The sequence below is a fragment of the Scyliorhinus torazame genome, chromosome 18, assembly GCF_047496885.1.
Source record: "Scyliorhinus torazame isolate Kashiwa2021f chromosome 18, sScyTor2.1, whole genome shotgun sequence".
Lineage (NCBI taxonomy): Eukaryota > Metazoa > Chordata > Chondrichthyes > Carcharhiniformes > Scyliorhinidae > Scyliorhinus > Scyliorhinus torazame.
Window position 1 is genome coordinate 39,833,154 of NC_092724.1, and position 25,882 is coordinate 39,859,035.

Here is a 25,882-nt window from a genome sequence, read left to right on the forward strand (position 1 = left end):
CTGTGCCCCCTTCATTGACCAGAAACTGAACTGGATTAGCCATATAAATGTTGTGACTACAAAAGCAGGCCAGAGGCTAGCACTCCTGTGTCAAGTAACTTTCTTCTTGACTCTTCAAAGCCTATTCACCATCCACAAGGCACAAATCAGGAGTGTGATGGACTACCCGCCACTTGCCTGGATGAGCACAGCTCCAGCAACACTCAAGAAACTCACCACTATTCAGGTCAAAGCAGCTTGCTTTTTAGGCCCATCCACATTCAATCCCCTCCACCACCAACACACAAGTTCAGCAGTGTCTGCCATCTACAAGATACACTCCCAAGAAGTCACCAAGGCTCCGTAGCACCTTCCAAACCCATGGCTGCTTCCAAATCCATAACTGCTACCACCAAGGACAGAGCAGCAGATACATGGGTCACCACCAACTGGAAGTTCAAGCCATACATCTCACTTGGAAATATATCATCCTTTATTGTCGCGGAGTCAAAATCCTGGAACTCCCTCCCTAATGCTGTGGGTATACCTACATCACATGGACTGCAGCGGTAGCGAGTCTCACATCCCATGAATGAATTTAAAATAAGTTTTATCCTATGTGAAAGTGAGCAACTGGACAGGTCATTGTCCGTGGATGAAAAGATGAGGCAGCCAGTGAATGGATGACTGACGAGGTGAATAACAGAGACAGAGGGAAGACTGACAATAGGTACAAATAGTTGTTTGGTAGTACAGAACGTGAATATTGCTGAAAATAATTTTTTGGGGTCAAAGCTTTTTGTCTCGTACAAATCAGGACAATTTGTGAGATAGTATCTCAGTTTTAAAACACACCAAGTATGAAAAAGGAAAAGCTAAGCAAACGAGTTCGTCACTTTTTCAATTGATTTACCGCAGCTGTGGTGATTAGTGAGCACACTCACAACTGTCTTGTGGACAATAAGGGCCTAAGGCCCAACCTCTGGAATTCCCTCCCTGCATCTCTCCACCTTATTTTCCTCTTTTAATACTCCTTAAAAGGGATTCTTTGACCAAGATATTGGTCATCTGGCCTAACATCTTATGTGGCTTAGTGTCACACTTTGGTTTGTAATGCTCCTGCGAAACACCGCTGGTCATTAAAACAAATTGTTGGTGGACTCAAAATATGTTTTTGTTCCATAAAGACACAAAGATGACTATAGCAAAGGTTTTTGAATATTTGAACTGCCTGAACAGAACAATTTCTGGTGTCTAATGTAGTTTTCCAAACTACATTATCAGTGATACTCTTTTCCACATGGCTATCAATTAATTGTCTTTCTGTCCCGATTTCAGAGGTTAATGCTACTCTGAGATCATGTGGAACAATACAGACATTGAATGTAAAGTTCCTGCTGCTTTGATTGTCCTCGGTACTTTAACAGTATAAACAGATTGATCACAGGTTTCCGTATGGTCAGTTCCACCTCAAATTGAATAGGCGTGTTGGGGAAATTAAAAGAACAACTTCAAACAGCAATAATGGTATGGTGACTGTTTAGAGTCTGTGATTGGACAGCTGTAGTATATGCCCAGAAAAATAGCAGCAAGTCACTTTACAAAACACCTTGGGCGGGAGTTTTTGCGCAACCTGCCATGTGTTTTTTGACAGAAGTGCCCCGCCAGTGGGATCTTCTGGTCCTGCCGTTGTCAATGGGATTTCTCGTTGAATGCACCCTTCATCGCTGGTAAACTCGAGGCGGGGTTGCACTGTCGGCGAGACCAGAATATCCCGCCAGCATGAACGGCTGGTAAATTCCGGCCTTAATCTGGTGTCCACTCCCTGGAGCAAGTACAGATCTTTATGTAAATAAATGGATCCAAATTCTGTGTGATATTCTGGCTTTATGTTTATTATCGGACCGTCAAGATTTTAACAGCTGAAGGAAAAAAAGTCATTTAAAATCCATAAGCCAGTAGGGAGCCTCACTTAGATCCAATTAAAATTACAAAAGCAGAACTTATACACAATGCAATCTTACCCACAGTCACCAGTCTGAACATTTCTCACATGTGCACCAGATAAAAAAACATCAACATTTTAAAAATAGACATCCATTCACTTTTAATGTGCAGACACTGATTATTTTGTTAATGAGTTTACATCCATCAGCAAAGCAAAGCTCACAACTCAAATCATGATCCCAGTCGCTACCCCACACCGATATCCCAAGCATACCCTACCTCCACCCGGTCCCTTCCACTCGCACGGTCTCTCTACCTAGCTCCACTTCATTCTGTCTGGTTTTGAGGTTGGTAAATTACGGTAAACCTATCATGACCAAGAGACATTATTATCTCACATATGGTTTTACCCTCTATGAAATCAGAGATTTAGTATGATTGCCATACTCCCAGCCAAGGAGAAGCTGATCATTCAAGTGCTTTGCTGCTGCTAGACAACAGAACGACCCTTGAATAGAGTGCGAGAGGCACAGACCAGATTGAGGGCAAGGGAGGGTTTACTAGGATCTTTTCAAGCCAAATTAGCAAGCAGATGAGTTCAGAAATGACAAGATTCCTGTACCAATCTTTGTACACAGCTTGTTTTACAGCAAGTCACCAAAGCTGGTACTGCGTGTGGTTTTAAAAAACAATCAAATGATAATACTCCAGAGCAACCACAGCCAAATGTAAATCTAGTGTTAGGTTAACTGCTATCCAACTGCAAACTGTCGTAAAGTCAACCTAAGAAGTTTTTACTCCATGGGTAGTTGTTGTATTCACCCAGCTTGTGCGTGTTTTTCACTCTGCAATTGCATTCCACCTTTCAAAGTGAGCAGCAGTATCAGCGCAGGTTCAGAGGCTCCATTCATGTTCCACATTCCACTACAACACCACTACTCTTGTAAACGACACACTCTATTGTGAACACAGCATCAAACCCAGCAACAATTTGGTAAAACAATGAGGATTCCTACACTTTTCCACCACAGACACTAGAGCGCCAGGATTGCCTTCCTCCACACTAAGTCTTTCTCAGCTGAGAATGAGCAAAAGGCAACAGCCGCTATGCTACATTGGTCCTCAGTGCTGATGAGATGAAATATCAGCATATTCGTTCAAGACCTGTATCCAGTAATTCCTGCTCGAAAGTCCACATGTGGATGTAAGGCAAAGAGCTGGAATGCCCCATGCTATTCAATGGTCTGCAAACATTCACTGAATCACAGGAAAACTGGATAGGGTGACTGGCATGTGGGGAAGTGTACTCCAGGAACAGGGGAGCTGTAGCCTAGCGGGTGCCAGCTCTTTCATTTAAGGAAAATAAATTTAGAGTACCCAATTTTTTTCCACCCAATTAAGGGGCAATTTAGCATGACCAATCCACCTATTCTGCACATCTTTGGGTTGTGGGGGCGAGACCCACGCAGACAGGGGAGAATGTGCAAACTCCACACGGACAGTGAGCCAGGGCCGGGATCGAACCCAGGTCTTTGGCGCTGTGAGGCAGCAGTGCTAACCACTGCGCCACCGTGCAGCCCGAGTCAGCCCTTTCATGAATGAAGAGGAGAAAGATGGATGTTGGGATCGTCAGGTCACCTGAACCCCTGCATCTCACTCAAGTTGCAACTCCACACTAAAATCCAGGATCATAAACAGCATCATAAGAAAGTCTGTCCATATAATAGAACTATGGAACACAACAATTAAACATTATTCTAAAACACAGATACACAGTAATTTGCAGTCTGATGAAAAGCTGTAATCCTCCATTGTGTGTGGGAATCTTTGACTTTGGGGTTTATTGCAAATCAGAAAATCAATTGCTCAAGGACAAAAGCCACCTCCAATTTAATTGGTTCAGGCAATCTTAGTCAAAACAAATGTCAGTCAATTCAGGGAATACAAGAGCAGTTTCTCTGTACACTTCATCTGGCATCACGAGCAATGGTTTCCTCTTTGAAGGAATGTGGCCACTTTCAACACAACGTTGAATCCTTTAATACTCAAAACACAGATTTCACCTTGGTTTAGTTGACAGGGGAAGGCAATGGATCACAAATACTTTAAGGAAGACAGAGTAATCTGGAAAAAAAGAGAAACAACATGTACTTTAAGATTATGGTCAAATACAGCTATTTAGTTGCTAGTCACATCCTGTTGGCTAAGACATCGGTCAGATACCAGCAAGTTACACAAATGTTTAAAACACACACAAACCAGAAAGGATGAATTATATTGCTGGAAGGGATGAATTATACTGATTTTGTCTTAAAAAACACGAGAAAAACGTGGAGAATACCCTCAGCTGATGTCATCACACAGGCACTTTCCAGGGGAAAAAAAAGTGGTGGGGGGGGGGGGGGAAGAGAGAGAGAGAGAGAGAGAGAGAGAGAGGAGGGAGTCACTTGTTACAACAAGTTACATTTATAACATAAAACCTCCAAAGTACGCAAGAGCAAAATCAGACAAAACTTGAAACAAAAGACAAAGAAGGACTGGTGACCAAGAGCTGTCAATGATAAAGATTTTTAAGAGCCAAATAAATTTGGAGGTGCGCAAGGGGTCAGAATTGAAATAATTTACCAGAATCTTGTATCCTGGAGGAAGTTACAGAGACAGGGAGGGGTGAGGCCGTGAAGAGAGTTGAACATGTCAATGAGAATTTTAAAATCAAGGCATTGGTGGACCTGGTTTCAATGTTGGCCAGCGAGCACATGATGACAAGTAAAAAGAACTTGGTGCAGGTTAGTATATGAGCAGCAGAGTTTCGGATGAGCACAAGTTTATGTAGAGTGGAATATGGGTGACCGACCAGAAGAGGACTGGAATAGTCAAGTCTGGAGGTAACAAAAGCACAGAAGAGGCTTTCGGCAGCTGAAGGGCTATAGCAGGGCAGAGTCGGGAGATTTTATGGAATGGTGATATTGGTGATGCAGAGGATATATGATCAGAAGCTTATCACAGGATGTCAATTGAAAATACAGGATGTCAAAGTTGCAAACAGCCCCAAACAGTGGCCAGAGAAAGGGTTGTGGAGGAAACGTGACGGAACGGAGTTTGTGGAAGGAGCCAAAGCCAATGTCTTTGATCTTGAGAATGCTTAACTGGAGAAATTGTCGTCTTATCCAGGACAGTATCATTGTCAAGTATTCGGAGATCATAGAAATAGTGGAGGGGTCAGGAAATATGGTGGTGAGGTAGAATTAGGTGTTGTCAGTGTAGGTGTGGACCTGACATTGTGGTTTTGGATGATGGCACTGAGGGACAGCATGTAAACAAGAAATAAGAGGAGACCAAGGGGCAGCACGGTAGCCTTGTGGATAGCACAATTGCTTCACAGCTCCAGGGTCCCAGGTTTGATTCCGGCTTGGGTCACTGGCTGTGCGGAGTCTCCACATCCTCCCCATGTGTGCGTGGGTTTCCTCCTGGTGCTCCGGTTTCCTCCCACAGTCCAAAGATGTGCAGGTTAGGTGGATTGACCATGATAAATTGCCCTTAGTGTCCAAAATTGCCCTTCGTGTTGGGTGGGGTTACTGGGTTATGGGGATAGGGTGGCGGTGTTGACCTTGGGTAGGTTGCTCTTTCCAAGAGCCGGTGCAGACTCGATGGGCCGAATGGCCTCCTTCTGCACTGTAAATTCTATGATAATCTATGAGGCCCAGTGGAGCCTCCATAGAGTAAAACAAAGGAGATTCAAAGGCTAAGACTGGATGAATAAGAGCGATGTCAAGCAAGGGCATTCCCACTCAGCTGGAAAATGGAGAAGGGGTGTTGGAGAAAGATAGTGGGAGCAACTATGGTCATAGTCAAATAGAAGCGTATTACAGAGTCATTTTAGCGATCAGGAGGGGAATAGCTGATATTTTCCTCTTCCTATCCTGGATACGCTGTGACCAATTATAAAACAGTTAGCGGTGATCAACTAGTTGCACAGATCAGAAATGGAACCCGATTTTCTTGACTGTAGCAAATATGAGTGAATAAACCCATGGAACCATCAGGGAATACAAAAGTCACTTTTTCTGTAATATGTAACAGAAATAATAAATTCCTTTTAATAAAGTTGCCAGCCATTGTGTCCTAACGTAATTACTTTAATAACCACAACAAGCAAGGAGCGAGACATGGATTTGGAATTTGTCAGGCAATGATAAAGTCACAGCTGCACTGGACCAAGAACAATAATAATAAAAAATATACTCGACTGGGTAGATTCGGAAAATCGGATTGACTCACCTGAGGAAGGAGCTGTGCTCCGAAAGCTAGTGATTCGAAACAAACCTGTTGGACTTTTAACCTGGTGTTGTAAGACTTCTTACGATAAATAATGTGGACTAGTACAATGGCACCTGAATATTAATGATATACTAATAAATTGCTTGTGCAATTAACCATGGTCAGTGAATGAGAAGTTGCCAATGAAGTTGGGGGACTTAGAAATTCTCCACAGACCAATCTAGTGGTCACAGCCTTTGACCACGGTGCCAGCTGACATAGTAAAATTGAATGGATAAAGTTAATCTGGCAATATACAATGATAAGTGTTGACACCAAAGCATGATCATAAATTGTGATGAGCTAAGATTTGTAGGTGTGTGTGTTAAGCAAGATTACTGGTATTGATCACTGGAAATAAACAAAGTAGTTGGAGAGTGGAGAACAACCATGACAAAGTAATTTTAAAACTGCAAAATAGAATTAATAAATGCAACAAATAAGTTTTTTTTAAATAAAAGAAATATTTTCAGGCTTGTTTGGGCCTTACACGTCTTCCTTTTTGTCTCCGACCTGGGAAAGACTCTCAGTGCAGAGTATTGAGGCTAAAAAGGGCCCAAGTCTGTCTTCTGGGTTGTACCAAGTGTGTTTTCAGTCATGGAGTCAGGGAGGAGAAAATCAGTCAGGTCTTTAGTTAGCTGCAAAGTGCATTGTGTGTGAAGGTCAAGGACAGAATGAGACTTAACTGCAATGCCCTCCATGGTTTAATACTTTGCCAAGACTCATTGTAGACTCGTGGAGGATGGACATTCAGGTGAGTGGCTCGTGCCTGATGAATTGCAAGAGTCAGTGCTTTGAGCAGTGAAGTTGAGAAAAGAGTAGAACTGCTATTTAAGTAGATGGTGATATTTATTAATGGGTTTCCTGTGTTTTTCTAAACTTAGTACCACAGTAAAAGTGACTTTTATTAATGGATTTTCCCAGAGTTCTGTAACTCAGCACCATGTTAATAGTGACTCGAGTTTATAATCAGTAGCACAGTAACAGTGATACTTACTAATGGATTTACCTGAGTTATGTTATTCGTTAGCCAGGTGACGCTATGCTGCTGTCGTATCGATAAGCTGCATTGTTTGAATACTAATTGGCACTGTGTCACTGTAGCCACCCTTAGACTGCATTTGACCATGTACATCAATCACCTGTGACAGGAAGATTAGTATGGAAGATCAGGTTAATGTAATACAGTACTGTCAAAACTCACCCACCTGTAGTTCTCATTCCAATTCATAGAATTTACAGTGCAGAAGGAGGCCATTCGACACATCAAGTGTGTACCGGTCCTTGGAACGAACACCCTACTTAAACCCACACCGTCACACTATCCCCTCAACCCAGTGATCCCACCTAACCTTTTTGGACACGAAGGGCAATTTAACATGGCCAATCCACCTAACGTGCACATCTTTGGACATTGCACTCATTCCTCATGAACACTGCACTCTTTCTCTTTTGCTTGTTCAAAATGCAAACATTTTTTGAAAATGTTTATCTTTTTATAAACTACCAATGCTCAAAGTCTCAGACCTCTGTCACTAGCTCCCTCAGGGCGAGCATCATGAGTTGTCATTTCTATAGCAAGTCAATCAGTTGATCTCTCATTTAGTAGCACTTTCTACTGTAAATGACAGGGCAAAGATAGAGGTACCAGGTTCAGTCCACGGCCTGTATGTTAGTTGAGAGGCTGTAGACTTGACATGAAAACAATTAGTCTTTCAAAACTGATCGGCCTCAAGGCGGCACGGTGGTTAGCACTGCTGCCTCACGATGCTGAGGACCGGGTTTGATCCCGGCCCCGGGTCACTGTCCATGTGGAGTTTGCACATTCTCCCAGTGTTTGTGTGGTCTCACCCCCACAACCCAAAGAAATGCAGAGTAGGTAGTTTGGCCATACTAAATTGCCCCTTAATTGGAAAAAAAAAAGAATTAGGTACTCTTAATTTATATTTAAAAAATGATTGGCCTCCTCAGACCCTTGTGATATCAGGTTGTGTGTGGGATCTTCTCAAGAGCTCAACAGACAATACTAATGCTTGGAACTCACACATGAAGACCTGCCAGTTAGGCAGCGCTGGAAGTGTAACCCAACATCAATACCTTAGGGGAAGGGGGAGGGGAGGAAAATAGGACAGAAAACCCATTTTAACTTGACATTTTAATTATAAATCTGATAGTTTGCATTACCACAGCTAGGTGGAGCCATTACAACATTTTAGGACAAGTTTCATTCCCCCTGTACCAGTACAGTGCCTACATCCTTATGGCCTGAAAACCGAGAGGGGCTGTACTGCAATATCAGAACCTTTCATCTGTTCCTCTTTTTGATACATGATCTGTAGGTGACAGCAAGACTACAAAGCTCCACCTCCATCTTTGGTGGATGCAGTGAGGGATGTGATTGTTTCCCTTGCTGCACAGATTCAGTTGCTGGGACTCCAACCTTTTACACATCACCCTCCTCCCTTCGTCCCATCATTGACAGCCAAGTCTTCAGCTGGCTTGAAGTCCCCATTCTAGAATTAGAATTGTCGCCCCAACTTTCTTTTTTAAAGGACCTTCCTTAAAACCCCTCTCTTTGACCAAGCTTTAAGTCACCTTTACTAATGTCTTCTTCTTTAGCTAGTTTTTCTGCATTCCTTTGTGAATCCATTTTAGGTAGTTTTGCTACATTAAAAGTGCAAATTGATGTTGGTGGTATTTGCCCTGGATCAAAGAACAAAGAACAAAGAAATGTACAGCACAGGAACAGGCCCTTTGGCCCGCCAAGCCCGTGCCGACCATGCTGCCCGACTAAACTACAATCTTCTAAAAGAACAAAGAAATCGTTTATATTCTAATACATATTACAGAAAGTATAAAAATGTTTGTTGACAGGACTACAAACTAATAAAGGAGGGGCGAGAAAGGTTCAAGCAGGTATAATAATAATTTAAAGGAAGGATAAAAACAGTGATGAGAGTAAAGATCAGTCTATAAAAAGATAAAGATAACAATACTCAGGGAATTGAAAAAGTTATGTAAAGTAACAATAAAATGCCTGACAGAAATAAACAGAGGTAATAAAAATAACAGAATGTTAGATTAACCGTGTACCAACACGACATCAGTGACAAACAGGGAAACTGAAGTTAATAATTCATAGGGAGGAAGTAGAAATTATGAAGATAACAGAACTAAGTGTGTGCAGATATCTTGGGAGTGGTGTGGAGTGGAGGAAGTTACAAAGATAGACAGGGGTGAGGCCCTGGAGGGATTTGAAAACAAGGATGAGAATTTTAAAATCAAGACATTGCTGGACTGGGAGTCAATGTAGGTCAGTGAGCACAGGAATGATAGGTGAACAGGACTTGGTGCAAGTTAAGATAGAAAGCAGAAGGTACATAGGGAACAGGAGGAGTAGGCTATTCGGCCCCTCAGCTGTGCTCTGCCATTCAATGAGATCATAGCTGATCTTTTACCTCAACGCCATTTCCCCATGTGCCTTGATGTCTTTACTCTAAAAATCTATTGATTTCTCTCTTCAACATGCTCAATGATCGAACCTTCACAGCCTTCTGGGTGTAGAGAATTCCAAAGACTCACCACTGTCTGACCAAAGAGTTTTCTCCTTATCTTAGTCCTAACTGTGCAGGGCATGTACGTAGGGGCCTCTGGGAGGTTTTGGGGGGGGGGGGTTAATGGTGGGGGTCATGGAAGGGGAGGGACATGTAAGTGGGCATTCAGGGGCCTGGCAAGGAGGGACACCCAGAGGGGGGGTATCCTCACTTGGCGAGTGTGGGGTAGTGCCCATCTGTGTGGGGGGTAACATTACCCATGGGTGGAGGTGTGGGGGTCACACACGCTCACGGATGGAGGTCATAAACCTACTGATGACCTACCTGCCCGGGATCCACCAGCCTCCCTCGATTCCGCGGCCTCCCCAGGGAAGCTGCAGCCGGGTGCCGATCATTATTGGTCCACACAAACGTGGACCAGGTGGAACGGCACCAGAGGGGTCTCTCAGGCCATCGGAGACCCTTGGGTGGTCAGGGTAACTCCCCGGCCCTTCCTCTGGAACGTGGGCACCTTGGCACTGCCCAGCCGGCACCTTGGCATTGCCATCTCGGCACAGACAAGGTGCCCGGATGACACTGCCAAGCTGGCAAGAGCACTGCCTGGGTGCCAGGGTAGCACAGCAAGGGTGCCCGAGTGGCACTGCCAATGGTCAGGGGCTGAGGGGGCCATGCCCATGAAATGAGGGCGGAGAAGGGGTTTGAAGGGTGGGGAAGTGCAGGGCAGGTAAGTAGGGGCCTCCGCGAGGTTGGAGGGAGGTGACGGGTGGGGGTCCTGGAAGGGAGGGGTGCTGTAAGGGGGCTTGTGGGGGCCTGAAGAGAGAGGGCCCCAGAGTCCTCACTTGGGGCGTAGGTAGTGTCCATGTATGTGGGGGGGTGACAATGTCCATGGGTCGGGGGGGCGGGGGTGTTGGGGATCCACAAGCTCACTTAGAGATCAGGGCACCCTTAGAAAATGGCAGCCCAATCTCGGAGTTCAGCTTCCCAGTGCTAAAAGAAAATTAGAAGTGTGGCCTAAACCAGTGAGAAACTCTTCAGGGCCCACAAAAGTGACGAAGTGTCATTCAATAGCGGTGGGGAACTCGCCAGCAGTCGGCAGGAAGCTCCCTGAAAAATCCGCCACAAATGAACTTCAAACTTTTTTGGGGAGAATCGCGCCCTTAAATCTTTTATCCTACCAAAGTGGATAACTGTACATTTTTTCACATTATATTCCAGCAGTTGCTCTGTAGCCTTATATGCTATATTTCAAATGCTCATCTAAATCCTTCTGTGCTGTAAAACTCTATGACTATTCTATCTGCCATGTTCATGCCCACTCACTAAGCCTGTTGAAATCCTTGTGAAGCCTCTTTGCATCCTCCTCAAAACTCACATTGCCACCTAGTTTTGTGTCATCAGCAAAGCTGGAAATCTTACATTTGGCCCCCACATCCAAAACATTGATGTAGATTGTGAACACTTGGGGCCCCAAGGCACTGATCCTTGTGGTATCCCACTAGTCACAGCCTGCCAAGCTGAGAAAGACCAGTTTATTATGACTCTCTGTTTTCTGTCCATTAACCAATTCTCAATCCATGCCAGTGTATTACTCCAATCCCATGCACTCGCTCTTGTTTCAGTTCCTAAACTCTTGCATGAGACCTTATCAAAAAGGCTTCAGAAAATCCAAATACACCATATCCACCGGTTCCCCTTATAAGGACTGCTAGTTACATCCTCTAAAACACTATTAGGTTTGTCAAATTTCCCTTTTATAAGTTCATGTTGACACTGCCCAATCCTAACATTATTTTCCAAGTGTCCAGTTATCACATCCTTCAAAATAGATTTTAGCATTTTCCTTATTACTGATGCCAGGCAAACAGCTGTGGTTGTTCCCTTTACATTTGGTATTCTTGCAAATATCCTGAAGAGAGTAAGACAAAAAGCTTTGAATCTGAAAAAACCATTCCAGAATCTATAAAAGTTTGGAAAATAACCACCAACGCATTCACTATCTCTACAGCTACCTCTTTCAACATTCTGAGATGTCTATCATTGGGTTCAGGGAATTTATCAACTTTCACTCCCATTACTTTCTCGAGTACTCTTTTCTACTAATACTAATTTCTTTCAGTTTCTCATTCTCACTAATCCTTAATTTTCTAGTATTTCTAGGAGCTATTTTTGTAACTCCTTCCATAAAAACTGTAAGGATGAATTTTCTTTTAAATATTTTTGAGGAATAAGGTGCTATTCTGTAAAGGAGGTTGTGTGTGTGTGTGTGTGTCCTCACGCACTCGTGTGTGAATTATTTAATTAAGCTGTGGAAAGGTTAATAGTGCAGCCATCTAAGATGGCCACCTGCAAAGGACCATGGGAATTATGGCCAACCCAGGACTCAGACAGACACAGAGCCTATGTGTATCTGAAACACAGGTAACCAGGCCTGATCAAAACCCCCACTTGTTTGCATTTCAATGGCCCATTTTCCTAGGACAATAGAACTCCAATCAAGCAACCGGTGCAGCCACAGACTGATCGGCGTCCCTCCCTTTACTCAGAAAGCCCAACTGCCAAGGTCAATGACCGCAAGGCACCCGCTCCTTTATTGGCCGAAATCGAAGACAGTGATCAGAGCCCGGTCGAACTATTGGGTCCAAGGTTAAGGACCGCCCCAAAGAGTGCAAAGTCCCCGAGGGATAAGAGGGCACACCCATGTGTTCTGTCTCTTTTGGATCCGGCCTGTGCCAACCCAATTGCAGCAGGAACAGCCAGCTAAGTTCAAGACCAACGATCGCTACCTGACGGATGAGCCCAGCAGAGACAGAGCCACTTTCTTCGAACCAGCCAAGTGAAATTCAGATAAAGGCCTTATCCATTTGCAGTGCCGGTCGCCCTGAAGTTAAGTATAGGTTATTGTAACTGATAGGTGTAATGTAACTCGTAGTAGATATTGTGTTTGCATGTCGAGATAATTCTTGTGTATGTAAATAAACCATCTTTTGAACTAACTAACTGATTGTGTGGTCATTTGATCGATATAAGGGAAGGCTTGTGGTTCACCAACATTATTAATAGAGCAACATCATTGACAACATGTCTGAAAGAGTCGAGAGATAAAAGGGGTGAAGGTACTAGCATACATCTGTAATAAGAAGCCATGGTTAAATGTATTTATAAGTAAATAGGTTAGGTTTACACATTTGCACTAGGAGATACATATGGACTTGGCTTTTCAGCTGTTAAATTTCAATGCGGCGTATAGAATTCTACAACTTACAAAAGTTTCATGAGTAAATAAGAGACGGTTATTAAATTTTATTTGAACAGAAAAAGGAGACAAGAGGAAAATATTAAAGATTTTCATATTCTGGAAAGGTAGAGTTCAAAGAAGTGTTGGAGACAATTGAATTGAAAATGAATGGAAAATGGATATTTATGAGGAGATGCTGAGATTAGTTTTTGTTGGCTGTGACAGTTCTGTACAGAGAGAATGTGCAAACTCTGAAACAGCTATCCAGAAACATCTTTGTTTTCAGAAAGCAGTCTTGTTTCTGAATTTTCTTGGATTTCCACAACAGAGTGGAAGAATTTGAGAAGTCATGTGGCATCCCCCATCTAAAGTGACAGAGGTTTTGCCTTGGGTAATATTACTGGACTTTCAAGAGTTCAAAAATCAATAAATTACTAACATAATCCACAGGCATCTGCTGATAAATGTCTATACAAATTATATAATATTTATTAAAATTAGAAACATTAACACTATTACACCAGACAAAATGGTTGGAAAGATCTCAATACAAACACAAGATGATGATTCAAATTCCCACTATTCCTTTGCCCCAGTAATACATCAGTCAATAATTACCACTAGCTTGATAGAGGCTTCTCGGTTGGAACTGGCACAATTGCACATGGGTTTCCTCCAGTGAATTCCTAAGCATTCACTTGTTGCTTCTCATCCAACTCGTATCTCTCTCAGAGACACTCAAAATTGCACTCTAAACTCATTGTTTCTTCAATTGCAGAGCAAAAAAATGAATTCCCTAAACTAGTCTTCCGTTAAACTGATCACAGAGTCCTCTTTTTTTTGTCTCAAATAGAGAGCACAATTCATTTTTTCCAATTAAGCGGCAATTTAGCATGACCAATCCACCTAGCCTGCACATTTTTTTGGGTTGTGAGGACGAAACCCACGCAAACACGGGGAGAATGTGCAAATTCCACACGGACAGTGATCTCGGCGCCATGAGACAGCAATGCTAACTACTGCGCCACCATGCTACCCATCACTGAGTCTAACTGAATATTCAGTGAACTACAGTCCCACCAACCTTGCAGTTTTCTTTTTGGAGAGCTTAAAAACCCCTATCTTCTCTCCCTATGCACACTGAATAGCCCCTCTCTCAGTTCCTGTCTTTTCTGTCTGTTACTGGAGCACTGTCGCTCAGCAACAGTTTTCTGCTTTTTTTCCTCGAATCACCAAGCTTTAAACCCCTTTCAACCCTTCTCTTTAACTTTGGGGGTTGTAAGACCTCATTAAAAGTGTATGTATACAAAGAAACCCAAAAGACCTGAAACCTTTTAGTCACAAGTCTATCCTGACTCCCAGGCACCAAGATTTATAAATAAAATCTAATGAAACTGAAATCATGTTTACCGTTCTTAACATATAAACATATATTTAAATGTACAATTATACAGTACTGGATGAGGGATACGCAGTCAGATAATTTGGCAATAGTGAGGGAAGTCAAGCAAATTGGTGAGTTCGATGTAGTCAGCATACATGTAGAAACTAAAGCTGAGTTTTCCAATGATGTTGCAGAGGAGCAACACATAGATGAGAAATAGGAAGGGACCAAGCAAAGATTCTTGGGGCATACCAATGATGATAGTGTGGGAGCAGGAACAGAAGCCGCAGCAGGTGATATTCTGGCTACAAATAGACAGATTGTGAATGGATCCTAGCAAGAGCACTCGCACCCAGCTGAACAACAGCAGAGACTTTGGAGGAGAATGGTGCGGTCAATCATGGCACCGAGGTCCCAGGTTCGATCCCGGCTCTGGGTCACTGTCCGTGTGGAGTTTGCACATTCTCCCAGTGTTTGCGTGGGTTTCGCCCCCACAACCCAAAGATGTGCAGGCTAGGTAGATTGGCCATGCTAAATTGCCCCTTCATTGGAAAAAATGAATTGGGTACTCTAAATTTATAAAACAAAAAGGAGTCAAGATAGATACTGCACCAGTTAAGATGTGAGGAAAGAAATAGACAAACTAGCCAAACCTAAGCAGGTCAAGTGCTTGGTATAGATGGATTGAACCCATGTATAGGCAATGGGACTAGGGAGGAGGCAACAGAAACACCATAGCTTCTATAAAGATTCTGTAGAATTCGAAGAAATAGTGGCAAATAACTAGTGGACAGCAAATGTAACTCCTATCTTCAAAAGGGAAATAAAACTGGGGAACTACAGACAAATTAGTTTAATATTATTGATGTTTTGTTACATCATTAGACAGAAAATATAATGAAAGGTAATGCTACACAAACCTTATTAACCTTTTAAAGAAATAACAGAAATAGTAGACAAGGGCAATGCAGTGGATGTGGTATACATGGATTTTCAAAAGGTCTTCAAAAAGGTGCCACATGAGAGAATTCATTACAAGGATCATGGCATGTGGAGTCAAGAATCAGGTGGCAGAATGAATTGAAAGATAATTTTAAAACACAAGGAGCCAGGGGAACTGTTTCAGATTAGCAGCAAGGGAGATGTGCTGGCCCGCAGGGGACATGCTGAGACCATTGCTTTCATCAGACACTTAAATCTAAATCATTTTGACAAAGAAATGTGTCAACATTTGTGGACGGTATGCAATGGGGGAATAAAGCCGCACCAAATAAAGACATAAAAAGGCTTGTAAACTGGGTGGCTAAAACAGAAATTAAATTCAATGTAGCAAGTGTGAGTTCATTCACTTTGTTAGCAAGAATAGGAAGACCTTTTATTCCTTAAAAGTGGAGAAACTAAATGGGGTGGAGGAGCAAACAAATCTGGTAACTATATGCACAAACTCAAAAAGTAACAAAACACGTTGTTAAGGCCATAGAGTACAAAGAACTAGGGTTCATTTCTCGAGGAATAGATTACGAAAACAGGGAGCTAGTGTTTAATTTATATAGAACCTTGGTGATAACATACTTAAGTCTGCTATTGTACGGGCAGCATGGTGGCGCAGTGGTTAGCACTGCTGTCTCACGGGCACTCTAAATTAAAAAAACAAAGTCTGCCGTTGTGCAGTGTCATCTCATACTACAGAAAGGATATTTAAAAACTGGATAAAGTACAGAAAATAATTATAAGAATGTTACCAGAATGACTATTAGAGAAGATTATATGCAGTTTAGAATTTGGTCTCTGCAAATAGAACATTAAGAGCCTGATAGTTGTCTTTAAGGGGGTTCAGTGAAGCGGTTCAAGATGGTGGAGAGAGAAACTCAGAAGAGAGTCCAGACAAAGTGGATCAGGGTGACTAACAAAGCAAATATAGAATTTGAGAGGATGTTATTTACACAGTGGTGAAACATGCTGCCCCATGGAGTGGGTGAAGCACATAACACTGAAACATTGGAGTGAGATGTGATGGAGGGATATGGGGTCAGGATGGGAAGAGATACTTAGAACAGGAGAAGGCTTGAACAGAGTATGAATGTCATTAACACTAAATGGGCCATTTATATCCTGGTTTATTTGACAAAATGTGACAAAAGTTTTTTGTATCTTGAATTCGAGCCGTTGAACCCAGTGGTTAACACAAGAATCAACAGCTGAACTTCCTTGTACTGCAACATTAAAATAAAACTTATTTTGGCGTCTGCAGTCTCCTCGCACAATGAATTTCTAACCTCACTAATAGTAGTGTGCTGACCTACAAGACAGGCAGGCATGAAGCATCACTGTAGTCAACCTCATGTGGCTTGCTCCTGCCTGCTCACCCTCTCAGCCCCCCTCCAGTTCCAAAGCTATAACAAAGCAAATAATGAGGCAGACACCAAAGAAGATTTAATACCCATACAAAATATTTTATAGGCACTTACAGAGTTCATTCGATCCCCGAACATATCTCCGGCCCCCATGTGAGATGTGTGAACAAAATTTGTTGGCTCTCCAATCATACTTCTATCTATTCGCCTCCGTCTTTTCTGTCAAAAGAGGCACCAAGATCAGGAGTGAGATCCTGTACTACGATAACACATGGATATGTCAATTGTAGTGATGACATCGCAGAGATTATCCAACAGATTTGTTAATACAAGCAGCCACTGGAGGCATTCTCATGATGAAAGTTATACTCCATCTCAACATAAATAGTGTGCAATCAGTGCAATCCCTGTAGAAAATACTTTAAAGAGGAACCAAGCATCACAGACATTGCATGTATTTTAGATGATTATTTCACTAATTTCCCACCCTACTCAATAAAACACAAATGCGATATCAGTTCCCAGAAATCCAAAAGGAAGAGAAGATATTCCATTCTAATCCCTGCCCCTTCTCTTTAGTAAGTATATAACAAACCACTGAAATCCAACAGTATGGCTCTGTACAATAATAAATTCAATAAACAGTTAAAATTATGAGATTTGTTCATTTAAAAAGCATACTCACTGGCTGTGGTTGTTCTGCAATGCAGCAGTTAAAACATAACCAGAATTCACTCATTGTTACAAATTAGTTTGCCGTGTTTGACAAATCCAGGATCACTGGGGCTACGTTAGCAGTCTCTAAAGAAACCTGGGCGTGCAACGTGAATGTAACAAGACACTCCGCTTCAGGTACTTGTGCCGTCAATCTAGAATTCAGGAATCTAGCAGTTGATGATCAGTCTTCCTGTGAAATGGTTTCTCCTACAAATGTTGCATTAGCTTATTGCATAGCCAGTGCTGCCTGAACCAAGCTGCAGAAACACAATTTATGTTTGAATCAGAGAACTGGTTTTATATTTTTCATTTATTTTGGACCAAGTAGTGAGCCATCACTGAGGCTCCCCAGCTTCCAAGCAATGAACACAATGCAGCTTTTAATTAACTTTAAAAACAGAAAATACAATTCTCATGGTGGATTACAGAGCATATCCAGTGATTATCCAATTAAAATAGTGCAACAAGGTCCAAACTTCAATCTTAGTTGTGTTTAGCTCGCTGATTTGAGCTGGCAGAGGTCCGGGGCTGGATGGGGAAAAGAGGTATAATTGGCCTCGTTGCTTGCAAAATAAGGAAGATGAAAAATAATCTGACTCCTGATTACTAACGACTGATCGCTCCAGGATGACCGTGTGTGATGTTGGCTCGGTTCGGAAGTTCCCATGCTACAAGAATCAGTGACTAGGGATTCTGCCTAAGCAAGAGTCAGCGCCCATGGAGGCCAAACCCAAGTGTGAGATGGAACCCAGGGGAGCCAAACATCAGGGATATTTAATTTCTAGGGAACTTGTCCTCCTACTTAAGAGTCAGCATATGGGGAACTCCTATCCCAGTCAGAGTTAGTATTCAGGAAACCTAACCGCCAGCGAGAGCCAGCACATGGGGATCCTGAACCCCACTGAAAATCAGCACATGGGATACCCAAATGCCAAGGTGAGTCAATACCCAGGGAACAAAAACCTCAGTGAGAGTCAGCACATACAGGACCGAACGACAGTGAGTGTCGACAGTGCTCAGCAACCAAACCCTGAGAGAGCTACTCCTTCAGCAAAGAATAAAATTGGCACAGGAAGAGAAAATCTAAATATATAAAAACTGTGAGCAAAGTTTAAATAGTCATCTTACTTATGAATTCTGTCAAACTTCTCTGAAGAGCATCAATGTCAGAAAAATGCACCATGTAAGCATCTACCCCTACAACTCGCTCCCAGCCTCTCCACAGCAATACTCTCACCTAAATATGCAGCACAGCCAACAGTTTTAAATGGATGGTGTCCCTCTTGACTGTCGAACAGGACTCTGGTGTTCTGCTAGGCAGTTGGATTTTTATCTGTTTGCGCAAACCATGGGAAGCAGCACTTTCCACTGGGAAATATTTTGGTAGCTTACCCCATGACTCAGACATTCACAGTGTGTGTCAGTGTCTCTACAAAGTAGGCATTACCCAGTTAGTCAGACATTGTGGTAAATGTTGGAACATTGAACTAAAACTATATCTTCAGTAAAGGTACATTTAGTGGTTGGACCATACAGTTCATCGTGTAAAACCCAGGACACTATAACTGGAGATTCTTCAACCCTTTTATACCTAATCTGTAACTCCACACAAAGCTAGTTCCAGTTTAGCTGATTCTGTTGCTGAATCATACTCAGTCAGCTGCTCCAGTAAAATTAAAATAGAATAAAGTTTTAATACAATCTGAGACTCCACCATTCTGAAGTCATTGGAAAACATTTCTAGTCTGTTAGATCATAACCGGATTATTGGGTCATTTCACACTAGCAACACTGTATTCTATAACACCACATGAAAACTGAAAACGGGGAATTTTGAGTTTTAAAACCCCCCACTAGTTTTGCCTAAGTCATCTGAAAGCGATTCTTCTTTCGATATTTTTCACCAATTTTCTCCAATGAGGACGTTGAAGCCATTGGATACTGTCCTACAGGGATGGTCACCTCTCTATACTGGGATAATGTCCCATTGGAACAATCACTCCTCCTTACTGCAGCAGGAACCACTGGTTTGTGACAGTGATTAGGTAACAAAACTATGGCTCTTTCCCCCCTACATAATTGATGAATGATACGGTCAGTCATAGTACCCTTATTGCATTTATGCTGGAGATCAGGTAACCAAACAGACTGTGAAAGGAATCGGAAAGCTTTGTGTGTGACTTAGGTACTCACTAAATAAACTCACTGAGTCATCGGGAAAGCTCTGGAAATTTCTAGTGTTGCGTATACTTGTGAGGACATCTGTGCATTTATAAAAAGCTGACTGAAGCTAGAAGGCACAGGGATTATGGTATTTAAACTGTATGCCAAGTAGAAATCGATATCCTGTGCATATTGTGATCTCTTCTATGGCAGTGCGTTAGTGAGTGAGATTTTCCAAACAAAATGCCATACGAGGAATTAAAATATAAACTGGTCCATAAACACCTAATGAAAAAAGGGTCAGTTTGGATGAGACCCTTATCGTGATTCAAGAGGATTTTCACTCTTGTGGAGTTTTGTTACCATGGAGATGAGGAATGTGCACAAAATGAACTGAATTTTGAGATAAAATAAAAGTGCAGGGAGTGAAAAACAGAAAACATTTGAAATACAAGATAGTTCCATCAGCAACTTGTGTCCTTGCTTCTAAGATGCAGACAGGGATGTACTTTTCTTTTGAGATGGTTGTGCAATGTTCCAAATTCTAATTAACTTAAACCAAATTTTTTAAAGCAAATTTTTACTGATTCCACTGTGGGCAATACTTTCACTGATCCAGACACAGGTTGAATATCCTCCGGGGTTCAAATTTACTGAGGACACAGCCTGATCCAATTTGAGTCACGGATTCAGTCATCTCTACTGAGAAACAAGATCACACCTGATTACTTTAGAACATGGCATAATACCATGCCTTTCTGAGGGTTTTGTATCTTTCCATCATGCAGCACTGCATTCATGAAGCAGACCATGAGCATTCTCTAATTAATTAATCCAAGTTTTCTACAAATACTACCTCAGCTCAAGACCTGGCAGGGACTTAGTTAGTCCCTGTAGCTTTGGAAGGGGTTGAGGCAGGTCAGGGGAGGAAAGGGTAGCCAGCCACGTAATGTCTATGCAAATTGGATGCATCCCCACTGTAATGCACCTTGCATTGTTTGATACCCAACTAAGGCTTACACAAGAATTCAAACAGGAGGTGGTACGTAAATGCTACCAAAGTGACCGTGAAACGCATACTCTACAAGAAGAAAATATCTGGAAAATGAGCAAAATACTGCGGATGCTGGAAGCTGAAACAGAAGATGTCTTATGTCTTATAAAGGAAAACGGGGCAAAAAAAAAAAGTGGAGGAAAGAATGCCATATCATCCATTGGGAAACATCTTCATACATAAATATAAAAGACCAGTCTAACGCAAATCTGTCAAAACTTAATTGAATCACAATTCAACAGAGACCTGATTTCTTACTCGGTGCTTCTGATGTGCAGCCAGGAATTTATCATTGCTCTCGCACTCTATCAGACCTCAGTTGTCAAACTATCCGGATTTCCTATTTAACAGGTGTAGATAAGAGACACTGTAATTATATACACCCCGCACAATGACAATCCGCTCACACTCACCGCCCTGCCAGCCCAGGAGAGACAGGCCCAACCCGGCCCGGCTGACGGTCTCCTCAACCTACCCTGCTGCCGCCTCGCCAGCGCCCGCCCCCTAGCAACAACGCACCAATAGAGGACCCGCACGCCAGCGCGCCTGATCCTGATTGGCCGTACCCACCCCGTCAATCACCACCAACCGTCTCCCGCCCACCATCACAATAGGTTGCGCCGGAGCGGACGCTCAATTCCGGAGCCGAACCGAGTGAGAGTCAAACCTGCAGAGTCTGCCAGGGCCGCCGCCGCCGTCTGTCCGCCCAATCCCAAACTGCCGGCGCTGAGGTCAGGGGACCCAAATGTCACTCACACTGGCTGCTCCTCAATCTCGTCCTCCTAGCAGCCCGCCGTGTGCATTTACATAGCGACTCTCTCAAGCGGTCATAACTCCTCCCCCATTTTCCAGCCCCCACCCCTTCTCTCTTTGCCCCCGCCCCTCTTCCCTTTCTGTTTGCAGCCTCGTTGGCTCCCATGCGTTTCCCCCTCCTCTTGGCAGTTGACCTAGAACAGGTCTTGGAACAAGTTGGTGAATGGCCGCCACGTTTTGTGGAAGCCATCTTCTCACCCTCGGATAATGAATTTGATCTCCCGATGGAGGAATTCCAACAGGTTTGCCAGCCAGTCTGCAGCTGTGTGTGGTGCTGCAGATCGCCAGCCGAGCAGGATTCGCCGGCAGGCAATTGGGGAAGCTGAGGCAAGGGCGTTGGCCCTCTTCCCTGTGAATAGTTCTGGCTGGTCCAATACTCGAAGCCTGCCACTCTTGAGCATGTCTCTATCCTCATCCCCACAACCTTGGACTTGGCCTCGAAGAAGGCTGTCCAAAACATAACAAGTCTGGGACATGCCCAGAACATGTGGATGTGGTTGGTCAGGCCTCCCTGGCACCGTTCACATCTGTCCTCCCCCTCCAGGAAGAACCAGCTCATTCGGGTTCATGTTAGGTGCGCTCCGTGCACCACTTTCATGAGGAAGTGTAGTTGGTCCTGTTCAGTGCTTCGCTCCAGAATCCCATTCTTTCCATCCCTAGCTCTTCCATTTTTCTTGTGCTTCGTCCAGTGGTCAGTCCTTTCTAACAGTCATCCGTACAGGTCCCCGCAGTACCCCTCCCCATACTGTTCACGTTCAGTAATTCCTGAAGCATTGTGTTTCTCAGGGTCCGAGGGTAAGCTGTCATTTCCTGAGGAGAAAGTTCTTGACCGGTAGATGTCAGAGTTTGTTTCCGTTAGGTAGCTCCAGTCTCTCAGTCAGTTCCTCTAGGGTCACTACTCTGTCCTCAGTGTAAAAATTCATGACCGTCAGTGTCCCCTCGTCCTGTCTCCACCTCTTAAAAGTGGCAACAAGCATGACTAGTGCGAACCTATGGTAGCAGATGGGGGGCATGGTGGACATTTTGGTCAAACCGAAGTGCTGCATCATCTGGTTCCAGGTTCTGAGGGTTGCTACCACCACTGGGCTTGTCGAGTGTTTTGTTGGCAGGGATGGGAGCACTGCCATTGCGAGGGCCCGGAGGGTCATTCCTGTACAGCTTTCCTCCACCCTCATCCATTCCATTTCTGGTTCTTTCGCCCATCCCCTCACTCTTTACACCATGGCTGTCCAGTGGTAGTACTGTAGGTTTGAGAGGGTCAGGCTCCCATGTTTCTTCTTTGTAGGACTTTTTGGGGGATCTTTCCCCCACACACAAACACCATAATCATCTTGTCTATCGAGTTGAAAATGGCCTTGGGGATGCAGATCGGTATGGATCTGAACAGGGAGGGGAACTGGGCCTCTGTGCAGCTGGAAGTATTAAGAGTTGGTGGCGTTGGTCCGTACGCTCGCCTTGGGGGCGTTATACATGAGTTTTGCCATGAGGTGAACCCTGTCCCAAGCCCAAACCACTGTAGTACCTCAATGAGGTATTTCCACTCAACTCTGCTGAAGGCCTTTTCTGCGACCAGGGAGAGAATCATAGAATTTACAGTGCAGAAGGAGGCCATTCGGCCCATCAAGTCTGCACCGCCTCTTGGAAAGAGCACCCTACTTAAGCCCATGCCTCCACCCTATCCCCATAACCCCACCCAACCGTTTTTGGACACTAAGGGCAATTTATCATGGCCAATCCACCTAACCTGCACATCTTTGGATTGTGGGAGGAAACCGGAGCACCCGGAGGAAACCCACGCAGACATGGGGAGAACGTGCAAACTCCACACGGACAGTGACCGAGCCGGTAATCGAACCTGGGACTCTGGAGCTGTGAAGCAACTGTGCTAACCACTGTGCTACCATGCTGCCCACCGCTGCGTTCTCTCCCCGGATGGGGTTAATATCACGTTCATCAGTCGTCTTATGTTTGCAGTTGGCTTCTATCCTTAACAAAGCCCGTCCGGTCCACTGACCACCTGGGGTACGCACTTTTCCAGCCACTAAGCTAAGATTTTTGTGAGTGTTTTCGCATCTACATTGAACAGTGAAATGGTTTTGTATGATCTGCATTCCGTTGGGTCTCTGTCTTTTTTGGATCAGCGATATGGTGGCTTGTGTCAGCGTTGGGAGGCAGGGTGCCCCTCCCTAGCGAGTCTACGAACGTCTCCCACGGGTGCGGGGCCAGTGCAGATGCTAATTTACTGTAAAGTTCTCCGGGAACCCGTTGGGTCCTGTCGCCTTCCCCGCCTGCATAGAGTTGATGCTCTCCATGACTTCCAGTCCTAGTGGTGCTTCCAGCTCCCTCCATCTATCCTCCCCCGAACTGACATATCCAGTCCATCGAGGAACTGTTTAATCCTCGAATCCCCGTTGGGGGGGGCTTGGAGGAGTACTGCCTCCGCTAGAAGACCTCGAATGCTTCATTAACCTTTATTGGTTCGACACCAGTCCGCCTGTGCTATTCTTCACCTGCGTTATTTCCTTCATGGCTGCCTTCTTTCTCAGCTGGTGAACCAGCAGGCGGTTAGCCTTGTCTTCATGTTCGTAGAAGGTCACCCATGTCTGGCGGAGTTGGTGCACTGCTTTCCTGGTGTATAACAGGTTAAAGTCCATTTGTAGCTTTTTCCTCTCCGCCAGAAGCTCTACGGCTGGGGCCTCGGAGTTCCTTCTGTCGACCTCCAGAATGGAGTTGATCACCACCCTAGCCACCCTCTCTTCCCAGTCTCTGCGTACCTTATAGGCGATCACAGCCTTCAGTGCCTCCCAGAACGTGGAAGATGAGTCTTCCCCATTCCGGTTGTTAGTAACGTACTCAACCATGGCCTGTGATGTTTCCTGCAGAAGACATTTTCGGCCAAAAGGGCCGTGTCCAACCTCCATGTGGGGCGTTGGCGCGGCCCATCTCCAACCTCGCATCCATGTAATGTGGAGCGTGGTCGGAGATTACAATCACGGAGTACAAAGAACAAAGAAAATTACAGCACAGGAACAGGCCCTTCGGCTCTCCCAGCCTGCGCCGATCCAGATCCTTTATCTAAACCTGTCACATATTTTCCACCTATTCCGCTCTTACTAGCTCTGGAATCATCAATTTCCCCATTACAAAAAGTCATTACCGGTATCGAACCTGTGTACTGCCGAGAAAAACGAGAATTCCTTCTCACCTGGGTGCATGAACTGCCATGGGCCCCCTGCCCCCAGCTGTTCCATGTTCCCAGTTCTCTAACCATGCCTGTCGTTTTCCCAGTTCTGTGGTGCAACCTGTCCGTCAATTTGTCCTGTATACAGTTAGAGTAATTTCTCCCCCACACCCCCCTTCCCCCAACGATCAGTCGGTGCGTATCCATGTCATGGTCGTCTTTATAAATTCCATGTTATCCCAGTTGGACTTGCAGATGTTCACCAGGATCACCAGTGCCCTGTCCAGAACACTGCTGACCATGACGTACCATCCTTGGTTCGTAACTGTCCTGGTCGCAGGAAACACTGTCCTCTTATTTATCAGTATGGCTACCCACCTCTCATCCCATAACATGAATGGTACGTCTGTCCCACCCAGCCCTTCCTTACCTACATTTGGACCATCTCCCTCAGGTGCATCTCTTGGAAGAAGACTATGTCATCTTTCATACATTTCAGGTGGGCAAAGATGCTGGATCTTTTCACTGGGCCATTAAGTCCCCTGACATTCTAGGTGACTACCCTGATGGGTTTTCTTTGTGTTCCCCCCCCCCCCCCCCCCCCACTCCCACCAAGCGATCAACTGTACTTACCTTGTGGTATGGGCCCTTGCACTCCAGGGTTTCCCTTTGTTATAGGGCAAACCAAAATGGCTGCGGTCACCGTTCTCACCAAGGAGCCTGGCGCCTGCATTCTGGGGTTTCCCTTTGTCCAGGGGCGAACCAACGTGGCTGCCAACTGTGTACGCCATATGTGTGAGCCCCCGCCCTCTTCGGGGTTCCCTTTGTTCAGGGACCCTCCAGAGTGGCTGCTTACAGTACCATCTTGTTCCACGTATCCAAGAGTTACCTGTTAAAGCCAGTCTAGAGCCATCCCACCCCCCCTTTTTTGTTTTGTTCCCCCTGTGGTTTTGTTTCCCCCCCCATCCCCCGTGTCCCTTTCTTCTGTCTACCTCTCTGCCTCCCCCCCCCACCAAAGCTGTCCCCCCTTCCCCCACTGCCAGATGCCCTCTTCCCGGTGGGAGATGCACCAAAGCCCCCCCCCCCCTCCCCGCACTCATATCTCCTGGCACTAGCTTTCCCGCAAATGTGGTGGCCCCCCTCCTAGGGTTGATCTAACCCCCTCTTACGCCTGCTCTGTTGGT

General features: G+C 44.4%; 1 protein-coding gene across 7 annotated transcripts; it reads right to left on the reverse strand.

Annotated features, from left to right (window-relative positions):
* Positions 1-1,846: 1,846 nt before the first annotated feature.
* Positions 1,847-21,546, reverse strand: LOC140395150 (CDC42 small effector protein 2-like). Of its 7 annotated transcripts, none has more exons than XM_072482636.1 (6): positions 21,372-21,546; positions 20,951-21,044; positions 17,456-17,744; positions 16,885-16,989; positions 7,241-7,385; positions 1,847-4,050 (listed from the first exon to the last, which is right to left on the reverse strand). In XM_072482636.1, the coding sequence occupies exons 3-5, from the start codon at positions 17,507-17,509 to the stop codon at positions 7,284-7,286; spliced, it is 261 nt and encodes an 86-aa protein (XP_072338737.1). In that variant the 5' UTR covers positions 17,510-17,744; positions 20,951-21,044; positions 21,372-21,546; the 3' UTR covers positions 1,847-4,050; positions 7,241-7,283. The 7 variants fall into 7 exon arrangements, with proteins under 7 accessions (XP_072338737.1, XP_072338733.1, XP_072338730.1 ...); XM_072482632.1 differs by having other exon boundaries at positions 7,253-7,385; positions 20,963-21,044; positions 21,372-21,544; XM_072482629.1 differs by having other exon boundaries at positions 7,253-7,385; positions 21,372-21,544.
* Positions 21,547-25,882: the final 4,336 nt, after the last annotated feature.

What these genes read in the sequence shown, in the direction of transcription:
- LOC140395150 (XM_072482636.1), bottom strand. Translation starts at nt 17,509, where the DNA reads ATGAGTGAATTCTGGTTATGTTTTAACTGCTGCATTGCAGAACAACCA. An exon ending in TTGCAGAACAACCACAGCCA is followed by an intron (nt 16,990 to 17,455) that starts GTGAGTATGCTT and finishes CTCTTTTGACAG; the next exon opens with AAAAGACGGAGGCGAATAGA. An exon ending in TCGGGGATCGAATGAACTCT is followed by an intron (nt 7,386 to 16,884) that starts GTAAGTGCCTAT and finishes TTCCTGTCACAG; the next exon opens with GTGATTGATGTACATGGTCA.